Source organism: Schistocerca americana, chromosome X, assembly GCF_021461395.2.
Source record: "Schistocerca americana isolate TAMUIC-IGC-003095 chromosome X, iqSchAmer2.1, whole genome shotgun sequence".
NCBI classification, from domain to species: domain Eukaryota; kingdom Metazoa; phylum Arthropoda; class Insecta; order Orthoptera; family Acrididae; genus Schistocerca; species Schistocerca americana.
This window is the reverse complement of record NC_060130.1, coordinates 887136468-887162183: the sequence shown is the minus strand read 5'-3', so window position 1 is coordinate 887162183 and position 25716 is coordinate 887136468. Positions and strand designations below refer to the sequence as shown.

The following is a 25716-nucleotide window of genomic DNA, read 5'->3' as shown; positions in this document are numbered from 1 at the left end:
GTCTTTTGTGTTTGGATAAAAACTTACATTCAATGATGTGTAAGCAAGAGCACTGTTGCAGAGGATGAGCCAATCCCTTGAACACTTCAACGTAGACTAATCTTTTCTCAGTATCTTTCAAACATTCTTTTAGAACTTGAAAGTAACAATGCTGCTTAACTATGGTACCTTGGGGAACAAAATCATTGCAGACAGTCCCTTCACATTCTGAAAACAAACCAACAATGTTTTCATGTTGGTTCTCACCTGTTTTGCTTTCTTCAGTCATGGTGATGAAGTAGTCTTCCATAGGTTTCATTGTTGCTTGGTTTCTGGGTCATACCAATAGGGTTTCTGCAGCTGATTTCCCTAACAGGAAACAGAACTTTATGTTAGCATGTTGTTCTGTTATGTCCACAACTGTAAAATCACCTAGTATGTGAAACTATTTATGAAAATAAGCTCTCTAGTGTAACTGATGTTTCTCCACAAATGATGGTCAGTCAACTGATTCAAAATAGTATGTAGAGGCTCCTTGTGGGACAATCTGTCACTACCACCCTTATATCCAGAGAAAGGAATACTTGTTGCTTACAATGCCATTGTTGAGTAGCTGTTATGAAATTCAGAATGGTGTACACAGAAATTATTTTCAATAAACTGTAAGTGCAAGACAGTACATGTAAAGAGAAATAAAACAAGTCCAGTTACATTCAATTACGCAATTAGTGCACAGATTCTGAACTCAATCAATTAAATTAAATACTTGCAGTTGATATGAGGCTTTATTTATATAAATACAAAAGCATGTAGAGTAAATGGAAGCCTTGAATTTATTGTTTGAAATGGACTGTCTAGTGTGACCTATTCTTGAGTACTGTTTGATTTCTTGGATTCTTATCACATTATTCAGAGGGAAGGGATTGGAGACTGATGGTATGTTTGTAAGCATTCAGTTTAGTCAATGTTAGTATGTTGTGGATTTGCACAGATAACTTAACTGAAAATCATTGTGAGAAAGAAGACATTGTCCCTGAAAAAGGCTACTGGGCAAATTCCCAGAATTAGCAATTAATACAGAAGGTAAAATTATTCAAGTTCCATAGTGCACTTTGCACAATACAAGAAATTTCTAAACCAATAATGTAAGTTTGAAGCTGATTTTCTGAACTGTCATTCACTAAAACATGTAAACAACATAGTGTTAGTAAGAGGAAAGTCTTCTGTTTCATGCAATGACTAGCAGGGTGCAGTGGCTTGATCAGTTGCTGAACTCACTCATCCCCTCCCTTGCATCCTACCTTCACCCTTCCAGAGTACTGTACTTTGAAGTATGTGAATCCATTTTGTCAATAGTAGGGTGTTATGACCAAATTGCAACTGCTCAGAATATTCACAAAAACAGTTCGAAGACACAGGTCGCCTGTGATGAGGGGGATTAATACGCTATCTTTGTTGTTTCAGCATAGATGTGGACTGCATTCAAAAAATCCCTGTTTGCAGTTCCACTCAGTAAGCCAGCAGAGAACGGGCGAGTCCTCTTTCCACAGTGTGACTTGTATTGTGACAACTATCGGTGTTCAAGCCTTATCGGATTTAAATAACTGCAAGACTTCCACAGTGCACAATGTGACGTGGTATTCCTGGTAAGAGTCTCAAATTTTATCCTTAGTGAGGAAACACAGGATGAACATTTTTTGTCACAAGTGGGGTCAACTAATGAGATACCTCTTCATCTAAGTGGGAAGGTGAACTAGCTCAGTGTGGAAATCAGGGATTCACAGCAGTTATGTGAAACTGGCTAGTGTGAGAAATGCTTTATTGTGCCATTCTTTTAAAAAAAGTTTACAGCTTAATTATGGCTGACAGTGTGACTGGGATGTTGTACATGGATATGATGCAGAAGAACTTGATTCTGATAACTAGTTTTCCTTGGAGCTCCACTATATTGGTATCTGTCTTTCAAAGATTACTCAAGAACACATTCCTCAGTACTGGGTAGGCTGTAAAGGTCCAAACTATTAGAAAATGCACAAATAGCCCTCCTACATCAGCAGATCTTAATTTATGTGCTTTTTTCTACTAGAGGTACATTATAGATACTGTTTACATGCCTCCACTGCTATCAACAATGAACTGTGAAAACAGACCATAAGAGGAGTGGAAGCAGAGACCCCTCATACTTTCAATCACCTCATGAATAGTGAAATGGAAGATACTGAAATAAGTGATAGTGGAAAAGAAACTCAATAAAAACCACTGAATAGCAGAAAGGTACCTCGACTGGATGATATACTACTGAGAGTCTACACAGATTATGCAAAAGAATTTGTTCCCCTTCTAGCAGCAGTTTATTGTAGGTTGCTACAGCAACAGAGAGCACCAAGTGATTGGAAATAAGCAAAGGTTATTTGTGTTTTAAAGAAGGCTCATCAAACAGATGCACATAATTATTTATCTTTATCAGTGATTTAATACCATTATAAGTTCACTGGACAAAACATTAGTCACCCCAGCGTGTGCACACAGATGAATCGTAAGGCTTTTACAGATGGTGCAGAAATCAAGTCATATACTCAACTGTGCACACACTGTCTCTAGGTGAGCATACGGCAATAGCGATCAGTGAGAAATTTATGATTCAAGTGGACATAAATAAACATGGGTAAATGAAAGGACATGACAGTGGCAAAACGATGCAATCGTGTTTGGCTGTGCCCACAGCCATACGGTGTGTGAAGTTGCTGAATTTGTTGGTGTTTCAAGTGGATTGTTCAATGTGTCTACAAGCAGTGGTGTAAAACACGTGGCCATGAAATGTGAGGTCTGAATTGTGGTCAGAGAAAGATCTTGACTGGAAGGGACTGGAGATGCATTTCACGACTTGTGAGTCAAAATTGCTTCCAAACTCGACATGAATTGCTGTAAGCAGTGCATGAAGGCCCATCACAACCTGTTAACAACAGAACATAGTGACGGGAACTATTGCAATGTACATCTGGTATCCGTCACCACTGATACCCCTATTTTTCTAGGCGACAACAGCAAAGTTCATTGGGCTGGAAGAATATGTGACTGGTTTTTGAACAATCTCCCCCCCCCCCCCTCTTTTTACAGCTCAATTGTTTGCAAAACCACCTGTCCTTAACCCCCTGTAGAAAATTTGCGGGACATGCTGCACCAGGAAGTAAAACGTCAACACAGCATCCTTGTAATTTGATGGAATTGCATGTTCAGATCCTCAGGAAGTGGCTTAACCTAAATGTGACATACCTGCACTACGTTGTGGACTCAACTTCCTAACAGAATTCAGGTGTTTATCAAGACCAGGGCTGGAATTACATGGTAGCTTGTAACAATTTCTCTAGGGCTGACTAATTTTTTGTCTGGTGAGCTCGGCATTATGACCTTCTTGGAGCACAAAAATCACCTTTACACAAAATTAACAAAAATTCTTCAAACAGAAATCTTTGAAAAATCAGCTCGCTCTGTTCAGGAGACCCATAAAACTGTAGGCAATGCTGCCCAGGTTGATGTCGTGTTCCTTATATTTTGAAAGGGATTTGATACAGCTCCACAGTGTCATTTACTGAACAAAATATGATCCTACCAAGTATTCAACCATCTTTGCATTTGGATTCAAGATTTCCTTGCAGACAGAACTCAACGTGTTGTTTTTAACAGGATGTAGTAAACAGATATAAAGGTAATTTTGGGGGTAAATGGCTGTTACAGGGTCATTTATATATTAGTCCATGTTTCATTGAGCTATGTTACTTGGCAGTGACACATCATGCACAAGTTACTTACATTTTTAAGTTTTGCTCACCGGTGTGTGTGTGTGTGTGTGTGTGTGTGTGTGTGTGTGTGTGTGTGTGTGTGTGTGAGAGAGAGAGAGAGAGAGAGAGAGAGAGAGAGAGAGAGAGAGAGAGAGAGAGAGAGAGAGAGAGAGGGGGGGAGGGGGGGGGGGGGAGGGGGAGAACACTGCTGTGCTAAACTTAAAGATGAAAGCAACTTTAGCATGATGTGTCACTACCAAGTAACAAGCTCGATCAAACTTGGACCATGCACAACAAGAACAGCTACAGTAGAGCACCGAAGATAATTGACAGAAATACGCAACGAGATTAACAGAAATTACACATTTATTTTAGCATAACAATTTCACTGAAGTCACCACACCGGCCGCGGTGGCCGTGCAGTTCTGGCGCTGCAGTCTGGAACCGCAGGACTGCTACGGTCGCAGGTTCGAATCCTGCCTCGGGCATGGGTGTGTGTGATGTCCTAAGGTTAGTTAGGTTTAAGTAGTTCTAAGTTCTGGGGGACTTATGACCTAAGATGTTGAGTCCCATAGTGCTCAGAGCCATTTGAACCATTTTGAAGTCACCACAATTCATGGAGGTGTCCTGAACATTACAAACAGTGGGACATGGTTCTTAATAGTGTGTGTGTGATCACCACAGATAGTAATGCATGCTCTGCAATGTGCTTCCGTGCTAGCCCCAGGGTTGTTACGAAGTTCTAGTGGTAGGGCATTCCACTGCTCCACCAGCACAGTTGACAACTTCTGGATGGTCACTGGAACATGTGGAAGTGTTGCAATATGCATCCCCCATGCACACACACATGCTCCATGGGATTTAAGTCAGAGGGAATGGGCAGGGCAGTCCTTTCACCGAACATCCTCTTGCTCAAAGAGTTCCTCCACTTGTGCTGTTTGATGTGGTCATGCATTGCCATCCACAAAAATAAGATCAGAGCCGAATCCATACCTGAAAAGATGCACAGGTGAAGGAGTACAGTGTCAAAGTAATGCTGTTCAGTGAGTGTACGCTGTTAGACGTTATGGGTGTTCAGTACGCCCATGCAAAATTATGCGTCCCCACATTATAACACCTGGCCCACCAAAACAGTTACGTTCAACAATGTTCCTCGGTGTATTACAAGTTCTTAGCTCTTGCCATGAGGTGGTCCAGGTGTTATGGGGAGGGGGAGTGGGCATAATGACAATCAAATCTTTGAACGCAGTACACTCACTGGTCCACATTACTGCCACACTTAACTCCTTCACCATGCGCATTTTTTCAGGTATGCATTCGGCCCTTACTTCATTTTTATGGATAACAATGTGCAACTGCATCGAACAGTGCAGGTGGAGGAGCTTTTGGAAAGAAAGGATATTTGGCAAATAGAATGGTTTGCTCGTACCCCTGATTTAAATCCCATCAAGCATGTGTATGTTGAACTGGGGAAACATATTGACATATTGCAGCATGGCCACATGCATCAACGGCCATCCAACAGTTGCCAACTGCACTGATGGAGGAATGGAATGCCCTACCACCAGAACTCCTTACTACCCCTATGGCTAGCAAGGAAGCACATTGCAGAGCATGCTTTACCATCTGTGGGAATTACACACACACACTATTAAGAACTATGTCCTGTCCAGGGGACCATCATGAATCGTGGTGACTTCAGTGTAATAACTGTCTTTGAATAAAAACATCATTTCTGTTCGTCACATCGCGTGTTTTTTGTGTGTGTGTGTGTGTGTGTGTGTGTGTGTGTGTGTGTGTGTGTGTGTGTGTGCGTCAAAATTAGCATGAGAGATGCTACATCATAGACAAACACTTGTACAAAGTCTACAACTTTGCTTCCGCTGTTTGCCGATAGGTGGTGACAACGGTAAGTAGCAGTTGAAAGAAACAGATCACAGATGTCAGGCAGTTAGCTTGGACCTCAGTCAACATAACCCCCATTCAAACATTAGTCAATTTGTGTCTGCATCATAAAGTTGTTCTTGATTGAAAATGTCAGTTTACAAGCCTAATTCTCATCATTTGTGGGAGGTGTTACTGTTTTGTTTCAATATGAGAAAACAGCGGCTGAGTCCCATCGAATGCTCTCAAGAACGTATCGTAAGGACGCTATTAGTGAAAGAACATGTCGTGAGTGGTTTCAATACTTCAAGAACGGTGCTTTTAACAGTTCTTTCACAGAACAGGTGGTAAGCTCATTAAAACTCACTGTTGTCCTCAGTATAAACTTCAAAATATATATATTGAATGTAAACAAAAAGAAAAATTTAATTCTCAGTCCTCATGGCTACTGAATGCAGAACTCTACTCACCACAGTGGCCCTGAACACTGTAGTTTGATTAAAATTACTTGATAGTTGATGTCTGTCACTTCCCACTACAGGGTTGCCCCATTTGCTGCTGTGTGCCGGCTTCCGCTAGATTACAGGTGACACATGAATGCAGTGGGTCACTTCTTAATGTTGTTAACGTGTAACATGGAGCAATGATGGAAACAGCTGCTGCTATGTATGACAGACAGAAACTGCAGATACTTTGTCGACAGCTGATTTTAAGTGGCCAATGACTGAACTGTGGCAGATGACATGCTTTGTAGCCCTAAATTTAAACTTGTGCCCAGCCTAACCACAAACTCATGATATGCCACGTATCCAAGAAAAGAGTGATCAATAATTTCCAGCAGGGATTTCCAGCAGGACTAAAATCAGATCGCTTTGATCATGATGATTACAGCTAACCTCTATCAGCAAAGCCGAGACAGAAAAATTTCAATTTCAGTGCTAAAAGCAAACTGCAATTCCTCACTGTCATTGGTCACCTGAAACTATCCTCACACCAGCTACATGAGCAGCCACATTACCAACCAATGAGCAGTCCTGGTTGGCACTTGACTGCAGATTATAGGGAACACAAGCACAATTCAAACAAAAAAAAAAAACGATAGGAAGAAAAATAAGAGCAAATAAAAATGTCAATACGATTTTGAAAATGATGTGGCAAAGTATTAGAAATAAAAAAATACATTTAAACCAATTAATTGAATAAAAATAATAATCAGTCATCTTGGCCACAGTTTGATAGTGGCAATTCATTTGGGTGGACAGCTAGCTGGTGGTAACACCCATATAAAACAATGTACCGAAGTTGAGGCAGAGTTGATGTATGACATAACTGCTTTCATAGGCAGTCTTACCTTTGATACAGTTGGGTATGTCTGTGACAGGACTAGTATAGGATATGATGAGTGGGGCAATGGGCTAGCTCTTGCATCTAGATCTATCAGAGGGATATTTTGACATTAAATGTCAGAACAGCATGATTGAACAGAGATACTGTAGCTCTCCATCAAAGTAAATGCTAATATAATAGAAGGCAGTCAGAGCCCTGACAAACATAAGTTCAAGCTGTTCCAGTCCAAGGTGTATAGGGTAATAAAGGTGGGAGGGGGGGGGAGGGAAGTGGGGGGGGGGGGGGGTGCAGTGGGGGGAGGGCTTTTAGGCGTGTACCTTTTCAATTGGTTAAAGTGGATAACTGAAGAATTATGTGTGTATGGATATAACGGATATGGCACAAGCAAGCTGTTTGTGGATCAGCTTTGTAAACTGCGCCTCTCTGTGAAAACTCTACGAAGAACTTCAGCAAACTGGGCATGTGATTGCCTGTCACTATAGGGTGCTGTCCACAGATGGCTCAATTGTACAGGGGAGACTTTGTAGTGTGGAAGGAAGGGTAGCTATGAAAATAGAAGTACAGTTGATCATTATTTGGTTTCATATGTACACTCAATGTATCAACTACACAATTCACGGTTATCTTTACTCCTCCACAGAAAATTCATTTTTATCATTTTAAAGATGAATTTCCTTACTTGGTGCAGCTCATCAAATGACAGTTTCCATCATCACAACAATGAAGCACATGTGTAAAAACAAAACTGTACTCATTATGATGTTGACAATAATTTGAGCTTGTGTGTGTGTGTGTGTGTGTGTGTGTGTGTGTGTGTCACTGTTACAAACTTCTAGTGTTGCACCTTCATGAAACATGCAGCTACCAGTAAGGCCCCTTACTAAAGTTGTAGTACTGAACTTTCAATCAAAATTAAATCAGGGGGGTAGCAATTAAAACAATTGACTCTCATTTATATGTATACTACAAAAAACACCAATCAAGCTATATTGGTTTACAACCTTTGTGGTTTCCCTTCACCCCTACAGGAGATTGTTTAAACTGTTCCTCCAATAAACCCATCAGAAACTTCTACTGCATCCTCATTCAGCTGATATAGTGCTATCTTTAGCACAGTCACTGCCAATAAGGACTAAACACTATTTTCCAAAAGTAGATACTGAAAGACACTGCTAACGTACAGGTTCTTGTTGGCAAACATGCAGGAAAACATCTATCATAAACATGCAGTTAGCTCACATGCAGAGCTAGAAAACAACAACAAAGAACTATTTGTGACTGAATACTGCATTAAGTTTCAATTATTTAGTTGAGGGAGATTTAGAATATTTAATACTACTGATTACAAGAAAAATCAATACTTTCGATTTAAGGGATATAAGAATTCCTCACCTCAAACTGCTTCTTGGCTTTGAAATGAGTTTCAAATGAGAGGCCAACATCAGAAGATTTCACTGTAACAGCAAATTCCTGGAGAATGGCAAGGATGATGTTACATCCAAGAAGTTTCTGGAAGCAAACAAAATTTGGCTGAGCAAACATTTTCACATTAATGAAATACATTACATTTTTGATGCATTTTACAGATTTCTATGATTTATAACAAACAAAGTAATTGAAAGTGCTGGCAGGTCGATAGACACACAAACAAACAAACACAAACAAACACAAACATACACAGAAAATTCAAGCTTTCGAAACCAATGGTTGCTTCATCAGGAAAGAGGGAAGGAGAGGGAAAGACAAAAGGATGTGGGTTTTAAGGGAGGGGGTAAGGAGTCATTCCCATCTCAGGAGCGGAAAGACTTACCTTAGGGGGAAAAAAGGACAGGTATACACATCCATCCGCACATATATAGACATGGGCAGACATATCTAAATGCAAAGAGGTTGGGCAGAGATGTCAGTCGAGGTGGAAGTACAGAGGCAAAGATGTTGTTGAATGACAGGTGAGGTACGAGGGGCGGCAACTTGAAATTAGCAGAGGTTGAGGCGTGGTGGGTAATGGGAAGAGAGAATATACTGAAGGGCAAGTTCCCATCTCCAGAGTTCTGATAGGTTGATGTCAGTGGGAAGTATCCAGATAACCCGGACGGTGTAACACTGTGCCAAGATGTGCTGGCCGTGCACCAAGGCATGTTTAGCCACAGGGTGATCCTCATTACCAACAAACACTGTCTGCCTGTGTCCGTTCATGTGAGTTGTTACACAGAGGTGGCAGTAGTATCATGAACACAATGTGTAAAAGGAAAGCACAGTGCATTTGGGAGCTGTCATTTGTACTCAGTTAATTCATGTGAAATGGTTTCTGAAGTGATTATGGCTGCACGATGGGAATTAATAGACTCTGAACACGAAATGGTAGTTGGAACAAGATGCACGGCACATTCCATTTTGGAAATCATTATTAAGGAATTCATTATTCAGATATCCACAGTGTCAAGAGTGTGTCAAGAATACTAAATTTCAGGTATTACCTCTCCCCAAGGACAAACACAGTGGCCAGTAGCCTTCACTTAATGACCAAGAGCAGCAGCGTTTGCATAGAGTTGTAACAACTAACAGACATGCAACACTGCATGAAATAGCTGCAGAAATCAATGTGGAACATACAGTGCCTTTGCTAACAGCACATCACATTACCTCACTTGCAGCACCTCTCCTGGGCTTGTGACCATATCGGTTGGACCCTAGACAATTGGAAAACTGTGGCCTGGTCAGATGAGTCCCAATTTCATTTGGTATGAGCTGATGGCAGGGTTCAAATGTGGTGCACACCTCCACAAAGCCATGGACCCAAGTTGTCAACAAGGCACTGTGCAAACTGGTAGTGGCTCCATAATGGTGTGTGTTGTGTTTACATGGAATGGACTGGGTCCTCTGGTCAAATTGAACTGATCATTGACTGGAAATGTTTATGTTCAGCTACTTGGAGACCATTTGCAGCCATTCATGGACTTTATGTTCCAAAAGAACAATGAAAATTTTATGGCTGCATCATGTTACCGGGCCACAACTGTTCGCAATTGGTTTGATTAACATTCTGGACAATCTAAGTGAATGATCTGGCCACCCAGATTCCTATCATGAATCCAATCGAACATTTATGGGACATAATCAAGAGGTCAGTTCGTGTACAAAATCCTGCACCAGCATCACTGGCTAATCATGGATGTCTAGAGAGCTAGCATGGCTCAATATTTTTACAGAGGACTTCCAACGACTTGTTGAGTCCATGCCATGTCAAGTTGCTGCATATGCCCTGCACAAGGAGGTCTGATATGATATTAGGAGATATCCCATGACTTTTGTCACCTCAGCGTCTAAAAGCTTTAGAGAACTATCAACCTTTTAATAGTCCCTGATTAAATTATTGGCATATTACTAGTTCTTGCAAGAGTCAAAGAGGCAACACATATCAGTAGAATAACAGCAGTACATGATGCCTGTAAAATTCTAATTTGCTATCAATTTTCTCACACCTGCCACAATCTTTAACAAGTAACTGTTGCATCAGGTGTGTAAAATTAACACCACATTATCATAAATGAAAACTGCATTTCATGTAATTTAATGGATGGCATAACTTTTTAGGTAAAAAGACGAGGGCTAATAGAAATCCTTGGGTAACAGAAGGCATATTGAATTTAATCGATGAAAGGAGAAAATACAAAAATGCAGTAAATGAATCAGACAAACAGAAATACAAACGTCTCAAAAATGAGATCGACAGGAAGTGCAAAATGGCCAAGCAGGGACCGCTACAGGACAAATGCAAGGATGTTGTTGTTGTTGTTGTGGTCTTCAGTCCTGAGACTGGTTTGATGCAGCTCTCCATGCTACTCTATCCTGTGCAAGCTTCTTCATCTCCCAGTACCTACCGCAACCTATATCCTTCTGAATCTGCTTAGTGTATTCATCTCTTGGTCTCCCTCTACGATTTTTACCCCCCGCACTGCCCTCCAATGCTAAATTTGTGATTCCTTGATGCCTCAAAACATGTCCTACCAACCGATCCCTTCTTCTAGTCAAGTTGTGCCACAAACTTCTCTTCTCCCCAATCCTATTCAATACCTCCTCATTAGTTACATGATCTACCCACCTTATCTTCAGCATTCTTCTGTAGCACCACATTTCGAAAGCTTCTATTCTCTTCTTGTCCAAACTAGTTATCGTCCATGTTTCACTTCCATACATGGCTACACTCCATACAAATACTTTCAGAAACGACTTCCTGACACTTAAATCTATACTCAATGTTAACAAATTTCTCTTCTTCAGAAACGATTTCCTTGCCATTGCCAGTCTACATTTTATATCCTCTCTACTTCGACCATCATCAGTTATTTTACTCCCTAAATAGCAAAACTCCTTTACTACTTTAAGTTTCTCATTTCCTAATCTAATTCCCTCAGCATCACCCGATTTAATTTGACTACATTCCATTATCCCCGTTTCGCTTTTGTTGATGTACATCTTATATCCTCCTTTCAAGACACTGTCCATTCCATTCAACAGCTCTTCCAAGTCCTTTGCTGTCTCTGACAGAATTACAATGTCATCAGCGAACCTCAAAGTTTTTACTTCTTCTCCATGAGTTTTAATACCTACTCCGAATTTTTCTTTTGTTTCCTTTACTGCTTGCTCAATATACAGATTGAATAACATCGGGGAGAGGCTACAACCCTGTCTCACTCCTTTCCCAACCACTGCTTCCCTTTCATGCCCCTCGACTCTTATAACTGCCATCTGGTTGCTGTACAAATTGTAAATAGCTTTTCACTCCCTGTATTTTACCCCTGCCACCTTCAGAATTTGAAAGAGAGTATTCCAGTTAACATTGTCAAAAGCTTTCTCTAAGTCTACAAATGCTAGAAACGTAGGTTTGCCTTTTCTTAATCTTTCTTCTAAGATAAGTCGTAAGGTTAGTATTGCCTCACGTGTTCCAACATTTCTACGGAATCCAAACTGATCTTCCCCGAGGTCCGCTTCTACCAGTTTTTCCATTCGTCTGTAAAGAATTCGCGTTAGTATTTTGCAGCTGTGACTTATTAAACTGATAGTTCGGTAATTTACACATCTGTCAACACCTGCTTTCTTTGGGATTGGAATTATTATATTCTTCTTGAAGTCTGAGGGTATTTCGCCTGTCTCATACATCTTGCTCACCAGATGGTAGAGTTTTGTTAGGCCTGGCTCTCCCAAGGCCATCAGTAGTTCTAATGGAATGTTGTCTACTCCCGGGGCCTTGTTTCGACTCAGGTCTTTCAGTGCTCTGTCACACTCTTCACGCAGTATCTTATCTCCCATTTCGTCTTCATCTACATCCTCTTCCATTTCCATAATATTGTCCTCAAGTACATTGCCATTGTATAAACCCTCTATATACTCCTTCCACCTTTCTGCCTTCCCTTCTTTGCTTAGAACTGGGTTGCCATCTGAGCTCTTGATATTCATACAAGTGGTTCTCTTCTCTCCAAAGGTCTCTTTAAGTTTCCTGTAGGCAGTATCTATCTTACCCCTAGTGAGACAAGCCTCTACATCCTTACATTTGTCCTCTAGCCATCCCTGCTTAGCCATTTTGCACTTCCTGTAGATCTCATTTTTGAGACGTTTGTATTCCTTTTTGCCTGCTTCATTTACTGCATTTTTATATTTTCTCCTTTCATCAATTAAATTCAATATTTCTTCTGTTACCCAAGGATTTCTATTAGCCCTCGTCTTTTTACCTACTTGATCGTCTGCTGCCTTCACTACTTCATCCCTCAAAGCTACCCATTCTTCTTCTACTGTATTTCTTTCCCCCTTTCCTGTCAATTGTTCCCTTATGCTCTCCCTGAAACACTCTACAACCTCTGGTTCTTTCAGTTTATCCAGGTCCCATCTCCTTAAATTCCCACCTTTTTGCAGTTTCTTCAGTTTCAATCTGCAGTTCATAACCAATAGATTGTGGTCAGAATCCACATCTGCCCCTGGAAATGTCTTACAATTTAAAACCTGGTTCCTAAATCTCTGTCTTACCATTATATAATCTATCTGATACCTTTTAGTATCTCCAGGATTCTTCCAGGTATACAACCTTCTTTTATGATTCTTGAACCAAGTGTTAGTTATGATTAAGTTATGCTCTGTGCAAAATTCTACAAGGCGGCTTCCTCTTTCATTTCTTCCCCCCAATCCGTATTCACCTACTATGTTTCCTTCTCTCCCTTTTGCTACTGGCGAATTCCAGTCACCCATGACTATTAAATTTTCGTCTCCCTTCACTACCTGAATAATTTCTTTTATCTCGTCATACATTTCATCTATTTCTTCATCATCTGCAGAGCTAGTTGGCATATAAACTTGTACTACTGTAGTAGGCATGGGCTTTGTGTCTATCTTGGCCACAATAATGCGTTCACTATGCTGTTTGTAGTAGCTAACCCACACTCCTATTTTTTTTATTCATTATTAAACCTACTCCTGCATTACCCCTATTTGATTTTGTATTTATAACCCTGTAATCACCAGACCAAAAGTCTTGTTCCTCCCGCCACCGAACTTCACTAATTCCCACTATATCTAACTTTAACCTATCCATTTCCCTTTTTAAATTTTCTAACCTACCTGCCCGATTAAGGGATCTGACATTCCACACTCCGATCCGTAGAACACCAGTTTTCTTTCTCCTGATAACGACGTCCTCCTGAGTAGTCCCCGCGCAGAGATCCGAATGGGGGACTATTTTACCTCCGGAATATTTTACCCAAGAGGACGCCATCATCATTTAATCATATAGTAAAGCTGCATGTCCTCGGGAAAAAATACGGCTGTAGTTTCCCCTTGCTTTCAGCTGTTCGCAGTACCAGCACAGCAGGGCCGTTTTGGTTAATGTTACAAGGCCAGATCAGTCAATCATCCAGACTGTTGCCCCTGCAACTACTGAAAAGGCTGCTGCCCCTCTTCAGGAACCACATGTTTGTCTGGCCTCTCAACAGATACCCCTCCGTTGTGGTTGCACCTACGGTATGGCCATCTGTATCGCTGAGGCACGCAAGCCTCCCCACCAACGGCAAGGTCCATGGTTCATGGGGGGTGTAAGGATGTAGAGATGTATATCTCTAGGGATAAGGTAGATACTGCCTACAGGAAAATTAAAGAGACCTTTGGAGAAAAGAGAACCACTTGAATGAATATCAAGAGCACAGATGGAAACCCAGTTCTAAGCAAAGAAGGGAAAGCAGAAAGGCGGGAGGAGTATATAGAGGGTCTATAAAAGTGCATTGTTCTTCAGGACAATATTATGTAAATGGAAGAGGATGAAGATGAAATGGGAGATATGATACTGCGTGAAGAGTTTGACAGAGCACTGAAAGACCTAAGTCGAAACAAGGACCCAGGAGTAGACAACATTCCATTAGATCTAGTGATAGCTTTCGGAGAGCCAGCCCTGAAAAAACTCTACCATCTGCTGAGCAAGATTTATGAGACAGGCAAAATACCCTCATACTTCAAGAAGAATATAATAATTCCAATCCCAAAGAAAGCAGGTGTTGACAGATGTGAAAATTACCGAACTATCAGTTTAATAAGTCATGCCTGCAAATGCCTAACACGAATTCTTTACAGATGAATGGAAAAACTGGTAGAAGCCGACCTTGGGGAAGATCAGTTTGGATTCCGTAGAAATGTTGGAACACGTGAGGCAATACTGACCCTACGACTTATCTTAGAAGCTCGATTAAGGAAAGGCAAACCTACGTTTCTAGCATTTGTAGACTTAGAGAAAGCTTTTGACAATGTTGACTGGAATACTCTCTTTCAAATTCTGAAGGTGGCAGGGGTAAAATACAGGGAGTGAAAAGCTATTTACAATTTGTACAGAAGCTAGATGGCAGCTGTAAGCGCAGAGGGGCATGAAAGTGAAGCAGTGGTTGGGATGGGAGTGAGACAGGGTTGTAGCCTATCCCCAATGTTATTCAATCTGTATATTGAGCAAGCAGTAAGGGAAAGAAAAGAAAAATTTGGAGTAGAAATTAAAATCCATGGAGAAGAAATAAAAACGTTGAGGTTCGCCGATGACATTGTAATTCTGTCAGAGACAGCAAAGGATCTGGAAGAGCAGCTGAACGGAATGAACAGTGTCTTGAAAGGAGGATATAAGATGAACATCAACAAAAGCAAAACAAGAATAATGGAATGTAGTTGGACTAAATCGGGTGATGCTGAGGGAATTATTTTATACGAGGTGTTCGATCATTATTGGCGATTCAAGTGTGCTAACCACTGGGCCACCTCACACGGTAATAGATTACGAGTGGTGCCATAAGAAGCGAGGAAGTTTGGAATCATCCAACCAAGATAAATGCATTCACAAATATTGCCAAAACTGGAAGCGGTTTCTGCAGCAGCTCAAAATGCATTTTCAGTCAGTTGGCAAATAGCTAAGCTCTCCATCACGTGATGACAAATTAGACCCCCAGACAAGGAAGTGTTTCTTGCTCTCAAGTAGATTTCTGAATATTAGTGAACAGACACAGCCTAGACAGACATCTAGTGTTCCTTAGATAATACAAAAAGCACCTCCACTGCATCAGACATTTCACCTGGAAAGAGGTGCATAGACAGACAGTGTTATCTTTCTGTACCTGCAACAGGTCATAAAGGCCACCCCAAGTGAGTGTCATATTTGCCCCTCACTGATGTATAAGTTTTGTCCAGACTGTAGGAAGTGCCACAAATTTCACGAGTGTTCTCATGTTACTTGTGTACCAGAGCATGAGAAAAGTGGGGCGAACTGATACACTGTGGGAAGTAGAGCCTGACTAAGTATCGGTGTTCGTTTTGACTCCAATGTTGGCAGAACCTGGCCAAGCAACTAATATACTCCTAATTGAGTTGAATATCAATTATATTATGACTCAATTTCAGGCTGATGCAGGAGCTGTAGCTCCCTTGATTAACCAGGAACCTCTCAGTGTTTGGCCTCCCCCTGCTTGCAGCCGTCACAGTTGCAGGTTATTTCATATTGCTGACAAAAGATTCCTTTGAGAGAGAGCATTACTATATGGGCAAAATACAAGAATGTAGAAGGGTAAATCACCTTGTATGTTGAACTTTCGCCATCAGCAATAAACCTCTTCATTTTCATGTATTTACTACATTTGGTTTCCAAGTATTGCAAGAGGTGAACCTGGTGTCAACCTTGGTACTATTCCAAGATTTAGAATCATTATTAGATAATTATCAGCGGTTACTCCAATCAACAGTGGGTATGGCCAAAAAGTTTTAAGCTTACATGTCACTCACGCAGTCCATTGTGCCTAAATTTTGTCATGCACAGCCAGTCCCATTCACAATGTCGGACGCAGTAAAGGCTGAATTAGACAGGTTACAGAAGTAATTCAATCTAGGGGCAGTTTTTACCCACAGCTTAAAAACAAACAAGTAAACTATTTTCTTGTGTTCCAAGGTTTATCCACAAATGAGGTAATTAGCACTGTATTCACTGAGTTATGAAAACTGGTTCTAATTACCCAATAATTAAAATAAATAAAGTATGTCAAATATTGCTCTTTTTGCACAAATTGTGCTGGAGTGTTTGCACAACAGATGTCCATAGGCTCACATTTTTCATTCCCTTCCACAGAATGGCCCAAGATGGAACATGACTGACTACAATAGGATAATGGGCAATGACACAGTTAGATGCTGCTTTGTAGTCAATTCAGTGGAAAAAGTATGAAGTGCTACAGTAATGATTCTCAAAATTGTTAGTTAAAAAGAAATTGTAATGAAAAGCGAGATGGTACAAATGCGTACAGGAAAACAAAAAAATTAAACAATGTCATTAAGGAGAAGATTGGTTTTCTCAGTATGGGAAAGAATGATCAAGCAGGAAAAGTTCGTATGTTCGACTAAGATCTGTAGCTGTCAGGATATATTCCTTCCTTGCTTTGTTCTACTGTTGAATTTAGAATGTTTAGCATAGTAAATGCATTAAAGCTCACAGACTATTGACACTTGGTACAGGGGTAGGTAGCTGACCCTCAATACAAAAAAATTAATGCCTAGTGCATAAATAGGCAGAAAATCCGTTTACTGTTTGATTTCGCAACTGGAGATCAATCACAGGAAACAGTCAAAACTGTAAAATATTAAAGAGTATGTGCTCCCAGAAATTTAAAGGACAGTGACCACATAAAACTACTCGCAGAAAAGGCTGATATCAAACATATTCAATGAGAGAATCCTAACAAAAAATAATTTTTCGCATGAAGGAGGTAACTTACTAAACCTTCGTTTGAACAGTTCTGGGCATTGTTCATTACCTAGCACCCTTACCAGATCAGCCATTACACAAAGGTGGGCAAAAGTAGTTCAAGGATTATATGAGATGCACTGATTTGTTGGTGTAGCAACCATTTGTCAATGTACACATTTATCAAATTTAAAGACAGTCCACATTCAGAATATTTTGAGATACATATGTTTAAATGTACATGCATCATTTGAAAATGGGCACTAATTCCAAAACTGTCCATTCATGATGTGTCAATAAATTCTAATTTTCAACAAAAAGTTTACAGTTTCTGCAGAACAGTGATTTTAACCTTTAACGATTTAATAGGGGCTGTGAAACGTGTACAGAAATTATTCAAAAATAATTCACTGATGCTTATTTGTGAATCATTTATTTCAATAACAACAGCTGAAAACAAAACAATTTCAAAAAATTTAGAATCAAGTATATCTATCAACAACTTACTTTTGGTGTATCTCCACTCCGAATCATTGCTTCAATGGTAGTCAGTAGGTGACCCCTCTTAATACCAAAATCATCAATGCTGCCACGTTTTATCAAAATAGCGATCACCTAGAACATAAAGATTAAGTGAGAGAGAGAGAGAGAGAGAGAGAGAGAGAGAGAGAGAGAGAGAGAGAGAGAGAGGAGAGGGAGAGAGAGAGAAGGGAGTGGCAGGGAAGGTGATTTGGTCACAATCCATATAGTTAATAGCAAAGTCATCAATGCTGCCATGCTTTATCAAAATAGAAATCACCTAGAACATGAAGATTAAATGAGAGAGAGGGAGGGGCTGGGAAGGTGTTCTGGTCACAATCCATGTAGTGGAAGGCAGCCCACAAGAATTACCGATGGTAAGGTACATCCACTTTACTGCCCTTGTATACATCTTTCAGCTGTATATTTGGCTTTAACAAAGTAACAAGAAGCTGAATGCGCAACGAGATAGTGACATTCAAACCAAAGAGAAAATTTATATGAAATTACTGGAAAGTGTGTGGCAAAAATTATAAAATACAGACAATTACAAAACACTTGCATGGCATGGATTTTATTGCATTTCAAGATTTTATGTTTTCCCAGTGCACCGAAATATTTAATATTTCTCAGGTATTCATACGGGTGGCGTCGTTCAACAGGCGTGATATTTCGGAAAGCCAATTTCTTGCCATCTTCAGGTGTTCATGGAGTCTGATTTACCTCTGATGGATGCTGACTTTATATACTTACACACCCCCCCCCCCCCCCCCCACTTTTCATGCAACCTCCATCTGGCCGCCTCTGAGAATGATCTGGGTGCGGTGGTTGGGAAGCACAGCACCTGGTAGTGGGGGAAGTGCGGCACCGTGTGACGGATCACAGACCACAGTACTTCTGCAGCTGTATCCTGATGGAAGTGGATTTGTGTGTAAACAGCTGCTGTGCTTTGATCATATTCCAGGCTTGGTCCCAGGCCTTGCTTAATGGAAAGCAGCTGGCCTTATTTATTGGCTCGTCATGTTGTTGGATCTCCATTGTCTCTTTGAGAATACAATCCCAGAAGGTGTTTGTTTGCTGCAACAATTTTGTGTCATCATGATTCATCACATGTCCGTGGAAAATGCAGTGCTCTGCCACAGCGGACTTTGCACCTCTCCTGTATTGTTCGGATCATCTGGCCTACATACATTTTTTCACACTGGCAAAGGATGTGGTAGACTCCTGGGTTCCGAAGTCCTAGGTCATCCTTGACTGGTCCTAACAAGGTTTTCATATCGGATGGAGGGCAAAACAAGCACATTGCGTTTTCGGCGTATTCTCTCAATTTTTGCCGATGTATGGTATAATTGCCACTGCGACCAGTTTATCATCATCCTCAGTAGGCTGTGGTCTTGGCTTCTTCGACCTTACAGCATGTTTTATCTGGCAGTAATTTTAACAGTTTATGCGGCAGTTCAGCTGCTAAGCTGTCACAGTCCGATATTTCGTGTGCTTTGTGTACAAGTGTGCTTAGAACGCCTTCTCCTTCCATATTTCCACACACAGTTTTCTACAAGCGTTTTACAAGTCTACAACTGTCTTCTTTCTTATAGGCAGTTCACCTGTTATTAAAAAGTCCATACACATTTTAACTCATAGGTATTTTAACGGTAAAATTTTTATAAGACTTAATATGCTTCCCGCAAACAAAGTTTTTTTTTAATGTTGCGACTAACTCAATCGTCTTCCTTTTTGCAGCTCCACTAATCCCATCAGTACCTTATTTATGAGCAATAAGGCTCATAGCTCCACCACACTTCACACGATTTCTTTCTCTGGCTATAAATCCGTATGACGTGCACCACTTCGTAATCCTTAGGGATGAGGTTACTGCAACAAAAGTAAAACAGATTCGTTCACCGCTGCTGAAAACACAATGGAGGGAAATTGTATTAGCCATTCAAAAGAGAGCGCATTCTCAAGCTGACGTCATCTGTTTCAATATTTCTCACTGGCTACTTCAAGAACATCAAATGCAGCATTAACAACTATGGTTCCTTCAGAGCTGTTCAAAAACTGAGGAAGTTAGAGGAGAAAATTAAAAGTAAATACATGTACAAATATAAATGTTTTTACTGAAACTTTGCTTTGAGTAGGGTTGGGGGGGGGGGATATGACCCTCATGACATGGCCTCTCTGCCTTTGCATCTGCACCTGTCAGAAGTAGCTATGCAGCACATAATGAAAGTATTATGAGAGCTATAATTACTATCTATACATCACAGCCAATACTGTAACAAATTGAGAGACATTACCATTACATAGAACTTGGGCTATATTACATATTGTTCCATCACATCAGCTTACATTTCATATTCACATTCACTGGCTCACCAAGACATAACGAAACTGTCACCTTCCAGACCTCAACCTTTATTTCACATTCACATTCACATTCACATTCACATTCACTGGCTTTACCTACGCTCAACTAAACTATCACCTTACAGTTTAACCTAGATCTCAAGCTAAACTACAGGTCATAATAGAAATGCCTGGATGCAGCAGTAAAAGAAAATGCGAATAATTCATGAGACTCTGTCATCAATATCAAGATTCCGTAGATGTAGATACACAAACCCCTTTGTATCAGTCTGCCACAAAATGAATATTTCTGTAATTTAGGCAGATAAATAATAATTTCTTCAACATGAAAAGTTCCTAACTACATATGTTGAAGAAATTATTATTTATTTGTCTAAATTATAGACTTTTTCATTTTTTGGCAGACGGATACAAAGAAATTTGTATATCTACAGAATTTTGGTACTGATGACAGTCTCGCGAATTCACATCGAGTGGACATCGCCTTCTCCATTTTCTATACTCCAGCATCCAGGTATTTCTGTTAGGAACTGTCGTATGGTCCGAGATCTAGGTTAGGCAGGAAGGTGACAGTTTGATTGTGAGTTGCTAAAGCCAATGAATATGAACACGAATGGAAGGTTGAATGGACAGAATGACTGCAGCAAATCTACAAAATTAATAAAGGAAAGTTTATACAGCAATGTGAGTTATTCATACCAGTCACTAACCTCCAAAAGTTCACTACTATATAAAAATTCCTACTTATCAGATTGCCATAAAACAAAAATTTCCGTAACTCAAGCAGATCCCGTAATAACTGCTTCAACATAAAAAAAGCCTAGCTTTTGTGTGTGTGTGTGTGTGTGTGTGTGTGTGTGTGTGTGTGTGTGTGGGTGCGCGCGCATGGGCAACACAAGTAATATGTGCGAGTGTGTTATCAGCATAAAAATTTGCTATTATGTAAGAATTACTTTTGATCAGACTGTCACAACAAAATTTCTGCAATTTTGACAGATCCAGGAATAACTGCTTTTGCACAAGAAGTGCTATACCGCTATATACATCAATAACAGAAATGTAAAAATGTAGCAAAAATAGAAAATAAATAAAGAGCTGTCTACAAAATGCGCGTATTTCATACTCGTCATTCACCACTATCAATATTCTGTACATCAGACTAAATCACTAATACTATTACACCACAGAAGTGACACACACACACACACACACACACACACACACACGGCCCTATTCACATAAATGTGAGCATGTCTAAGTTTGACATGCGGGCTTTCAAATAGAAAATGTGATGAGTGGCCTTCTACAACGTACCCTCAGACTCAAGAGTTGAAATATTAGAAGTTTTGGCTGGTTTCGTTGTCTAGAGGGTGGAATACGTGGTTGCCACATTACAAGCCAAATACTCCCGAGTCTACAGTATACAATATGAATATACACATGAATTGCATGACCGAAGGTTCCTATCACTTGGCAATTGCGAATTTTGAATGTTACATAGAAATTTATAAATGAAAGATTGCAAATAAATAAAATCTGCAGGTACTATTTTTAACGACATTAAATGATGAGTAAGATAGCAGAAGTACCTGTAAGAATGCCGTTTATTACTGCAAAACACTTATTGGTTTAGATGGTCCAGCAATTAAATAAGATACAAGTTGAATAACAGGGAAACAATAGATTCCTATTTCACATAATTAGTTATGAACAACAACATAGCTCGCAAGATATTCACTTATAAATGCATACTACGAATATATTTATAAGGGTGCTGCTACTGTTTTTTCGTGCAACTGTAGAGTACTTATGGACTGACGTGATCAATAGTAATAGGCCTCTTTGACCTCCAATAACTCATGTACTATTCAAGTTACATGCTTGTAATTCATACCAATGTAGGTTTACACTAATAGCTTTTCTAAAGACACTTTGATCGACAAAATCGGATGAACCGTTTAGATTTTGGAAATTCATTGCTGGGTGTTACTTGTATAATTTACAGTCAGATACTTATCTTTAGACTAATAAACATATTGAAAATCTGATTACACCATCAGAATCATTATGCAAATAATGGTAATGTACATGTTTCTTTTTAAGGTATCATTATTCCTCTGGCTACTATTAATTTCTACATGAACTGTGAAATGTCTACTATTATGGTTTCACAAAGTCCGCCATCTTTGGCACTCCCCGCATACACATCTCCTTCATCGACACAAAGCACAGTCCTCGACATTGCATCAACACAGAATTCCCAGCCACTCGGTCTGCCTGGGCCATGTGCTGGGGCTACCCCTCTTGCGCTGGCCGATGATCGGCACCACGCAGCTGCTGCCCACCGAACGGCCCGTGCGGCCACGCTAACTCCGAACTTAGAATATTTTCAGGGCGCCACAACTCGCCTGTTATCTCACACACCTCCACTTATTAACATTCTGGCTTGCCAGAATGTTTATAAGTAGCATCCTTCAGTTCATCCAAGTACATATAAAACAAATTACAAAGAACAGAATTAAAGGATTAAAACGCCAGGCCAATAGTGTTTACAAAATTTTTGTAGTGGTGTTGGAGCAGCATGAATTTCGAAATAAACTTAAACTAATATAAATTATGAATGAAACGGCATATTCAATAAATACCTGCATTTCAGTTATGCATTAACAATTTTCTGAACAAGAAATAATTTTTTTTAAGTGCACTTTCACTTACGTACGATTTTTTAAGCACTTCTTGTGCCACTCTAAAAGTATTTGTTGTCTTACTGGCTTACTCATACCACCAACTGCAGTTTTAATCTGAACGCCAGTGATTGGGAAGATTACCTGTTTCCTATTTTTGATGATGTTCATAAAACTTTCCAACACCGCTGACACATTACTACCTGAATCTATCAGTGCATCTACCATTTCTTTGCCAACTTTAATTTCAATAATTGGCTGTACATTTACCAGTTCCTTTCATGCTAAACATTTCTTCCTTACTAAATGATGTTCTACATCTCGTCCCTTCTCTTTCACAAATTCTAGCATACACACATCCTGTTCTATCCCTCCCTCAATCTCATGTTCATCCTAAAATAATTCATTAAATATTTCCTTCGGCCGAAATTCGTTCCTTCCCTTTTCTAAACCTCTAGCAATCTTAAAACTTCTCTCGTTTCCACATATGCAACAGTAACGACCATAACGTTCTACCGTAACAACGCCAATCAGTCGCACTAAAATCACACTCCTCCTTCATATACCAATTCGTACGAACTTCATTACACAAACTATCCCCAATCTAAATTTTCTGTTAGTTCTTCCACACATTTCGCCAATTCACTACCCACAGCATGCACAACTTTACTGGTTTTCCCCCTCCAAAATATCGACACTTGCAGCTTCAACAAAATTACACATAAATTCACTGTTAAACACTATCTTCCTGAAATAATACATCAATGCCTAAGCCATCATCACCATAAATACTCACCTTAGCAACCTTATCTGCTGATACACCATTTAAATCACTACATAAATTCAAATCAGAAACCTTACTTTCCTCTGTTGACAAATTAACTTTACGTGAATCATAAACTTTATCCTCCGCCGCTACATTACAAAAATTGCTGCTACCTTGTCATACAATTTTGGGTCTTCCACACTTCCTACATTCCGCTGTGATCGGACAAAATTCAGCACACACTGCTATTACTGCACACTTTTCATCCAGATTAACACCCGATCCTACTTTACATATATTCTCACATTCACACACTGACAAACATTTTAGATCCACACACATTCATCAATAAGTTTCATTTCACCTTCATTTGTGACTAGAAATGTGTAAATTCCTTCCTTCGAAATATCAATACCAGTAGCTTTTACATCATTACATAAATTACCATTACTCTGTTCCTTTAAACAGAAATCATCTACCTCTGCCGATACATTTTTAACTTCAACTGCTGGCGAGACCAACGCTAAGCCTCCCTTAGTAACATTGACGCCTTCCGCCAAAACACAATCACCCTCACTTGCAGCTGGCGAAACCAAAGCTACGCTGCCTTCACCAACATTGACGCTTTTTGCAGACTCACTAATACTTACTACTACAATGCCTTCCTTACTGCAATTGCTACTATTTGCTAATACCTCTTCAGACCTCTCCACACAATTTGCTTTCATAAAATTCATCTCCTCTTTAACTTCTTTTTGAACCACTGAATCTTTCCATTTATCACCATTCACACACTCATTCATTACACATCCATAACTTACATCATTCCCCGCAAATTTATTCCCATTACTTTTACTTAAATCTCTCACAAATCTATGCTTCTGCTGTTTGCGCCTGCTTTTACTGAAAGAGCCACGTATATAGCCTCTCTCTTTAACATACTTCATATTACATATTTGTTGCCTTTCTCGAAACCTAACGACATTTCTACCATTACCAAAATCTCCAGTCCTTTTCATCGCCTGTTTAGATTGCAGTCCCCAGACCTGAGATGTGGCAAACATCAGTTTCTCGACTGGTTGTTAGGCAAGTGCACTTCACACGAATTTCCCCCGTCAAATCTGCATTCTTTACTTGGCCCCCTTCTAGGAAGTTATCACTCCTGTTAGTTCTCCAACCATTCTGCTCATTCCAGCTACTATCTCACTGAGAATTCCTTTGATTTCTCTCACGATTATTATTTTGGTGATGATTATTTAGATTCCCATTTTGATAACTACCACCCGGTTTGCTGTGAGGTTTGAACTTCAAAGCCCTCTCTAATTTTTCTACAAATTCTACAAATTCGTCCATGGAATCACATGAACTACGGACAAATTCCCACTTCAAATTTTCGGATAATCGCCTTTTTAATGTGGTGATATCCATTAAAACCCCCAACAGATGTTTCACTTGCATAAGCTTGCCAAGTTTGCGCATGCAAAAATCTCTCATTGTCCTATTACCTTACCTGTAACTCGGACCATTTAAAAATTTTGGATCCGTGTCTGTTTTGCCTCACTCCAAAATTTATTCAAAAAACACTTTTCGAACTCTTCGTACGATTCGCACAAACTACATTTAATATTTGCCCAAGCCTATGGGTCTCCCTCCAAATGCTGTTTAACATATTTTATTTTCGCTTCGTCCGACATGCCATGAACAAAAGTGTCCCTACACACACACAGCCAAGAAATTTACTGGGTGATATCTTCCGTCATCTGTTTAACATTTCACAGATCCAGTATTTGCCCAAGGGATGTTTATAACCTGTGTGGCCTGTTGGGAGGCTAACGAATTTAAATCACTTTTTATCCATAGCATTTGTTTTATAAATTCATTTTCACTAGTAACATTGGACTCTTATTTTATCTTTAGTTTTGCCCACTTCTTTCTCACTCTCACCTAGACGAATGGCAATATCACTAATTGCTACATTTATATTGCTTTCATGAGCATCTTGCGCTTATATACAGTCGCTTACCTTGCCCTCAAGTTCCGTCTGTCTCTTATCCGTGTTTTCCCCCAAGATCTTTCCCCACTGATTCAATTTTAGATTTTACTATTACAACTTTGTCTGTAATTTTCCCCATATCCACTTGGACACAT

At 39.9% G+C, this 25716-nt stretch overlaps 1 protein-coding gene across 3 annotated transcripts in view; it reads right to left on the bottom strand.

Annotated features, from left to right (window-relative positions):
* The window catches only part of LOC124554892 (exportin-4-like), a 231368-nt gene that overhangs the window by 156232 nt on the left and 49420 nt on the right, over positions 1-25716 (bottom strand). The window contains exons 4-5 of one of the 3 annotated variants that reach the window (XM_047128568.1): positions 17740-17847; positions 8382-8498 (exon numbers count right to left, since the gene is read on the bottom strand). In XM_047128568.1, coding sequence (XP_046984524.1) covers positions 8382-8498; positions 17740-17847 — 225 coding nt within the window. Of the gene's footprint in view, positions 1-246; positions 349-8381; positions 8499-17735; positions 17848-25716 lie in introns of those variants that run through there. The other 2 variants (XM_047128569.1, XM_047128570.1) reach the window with 2 other exon arrangements.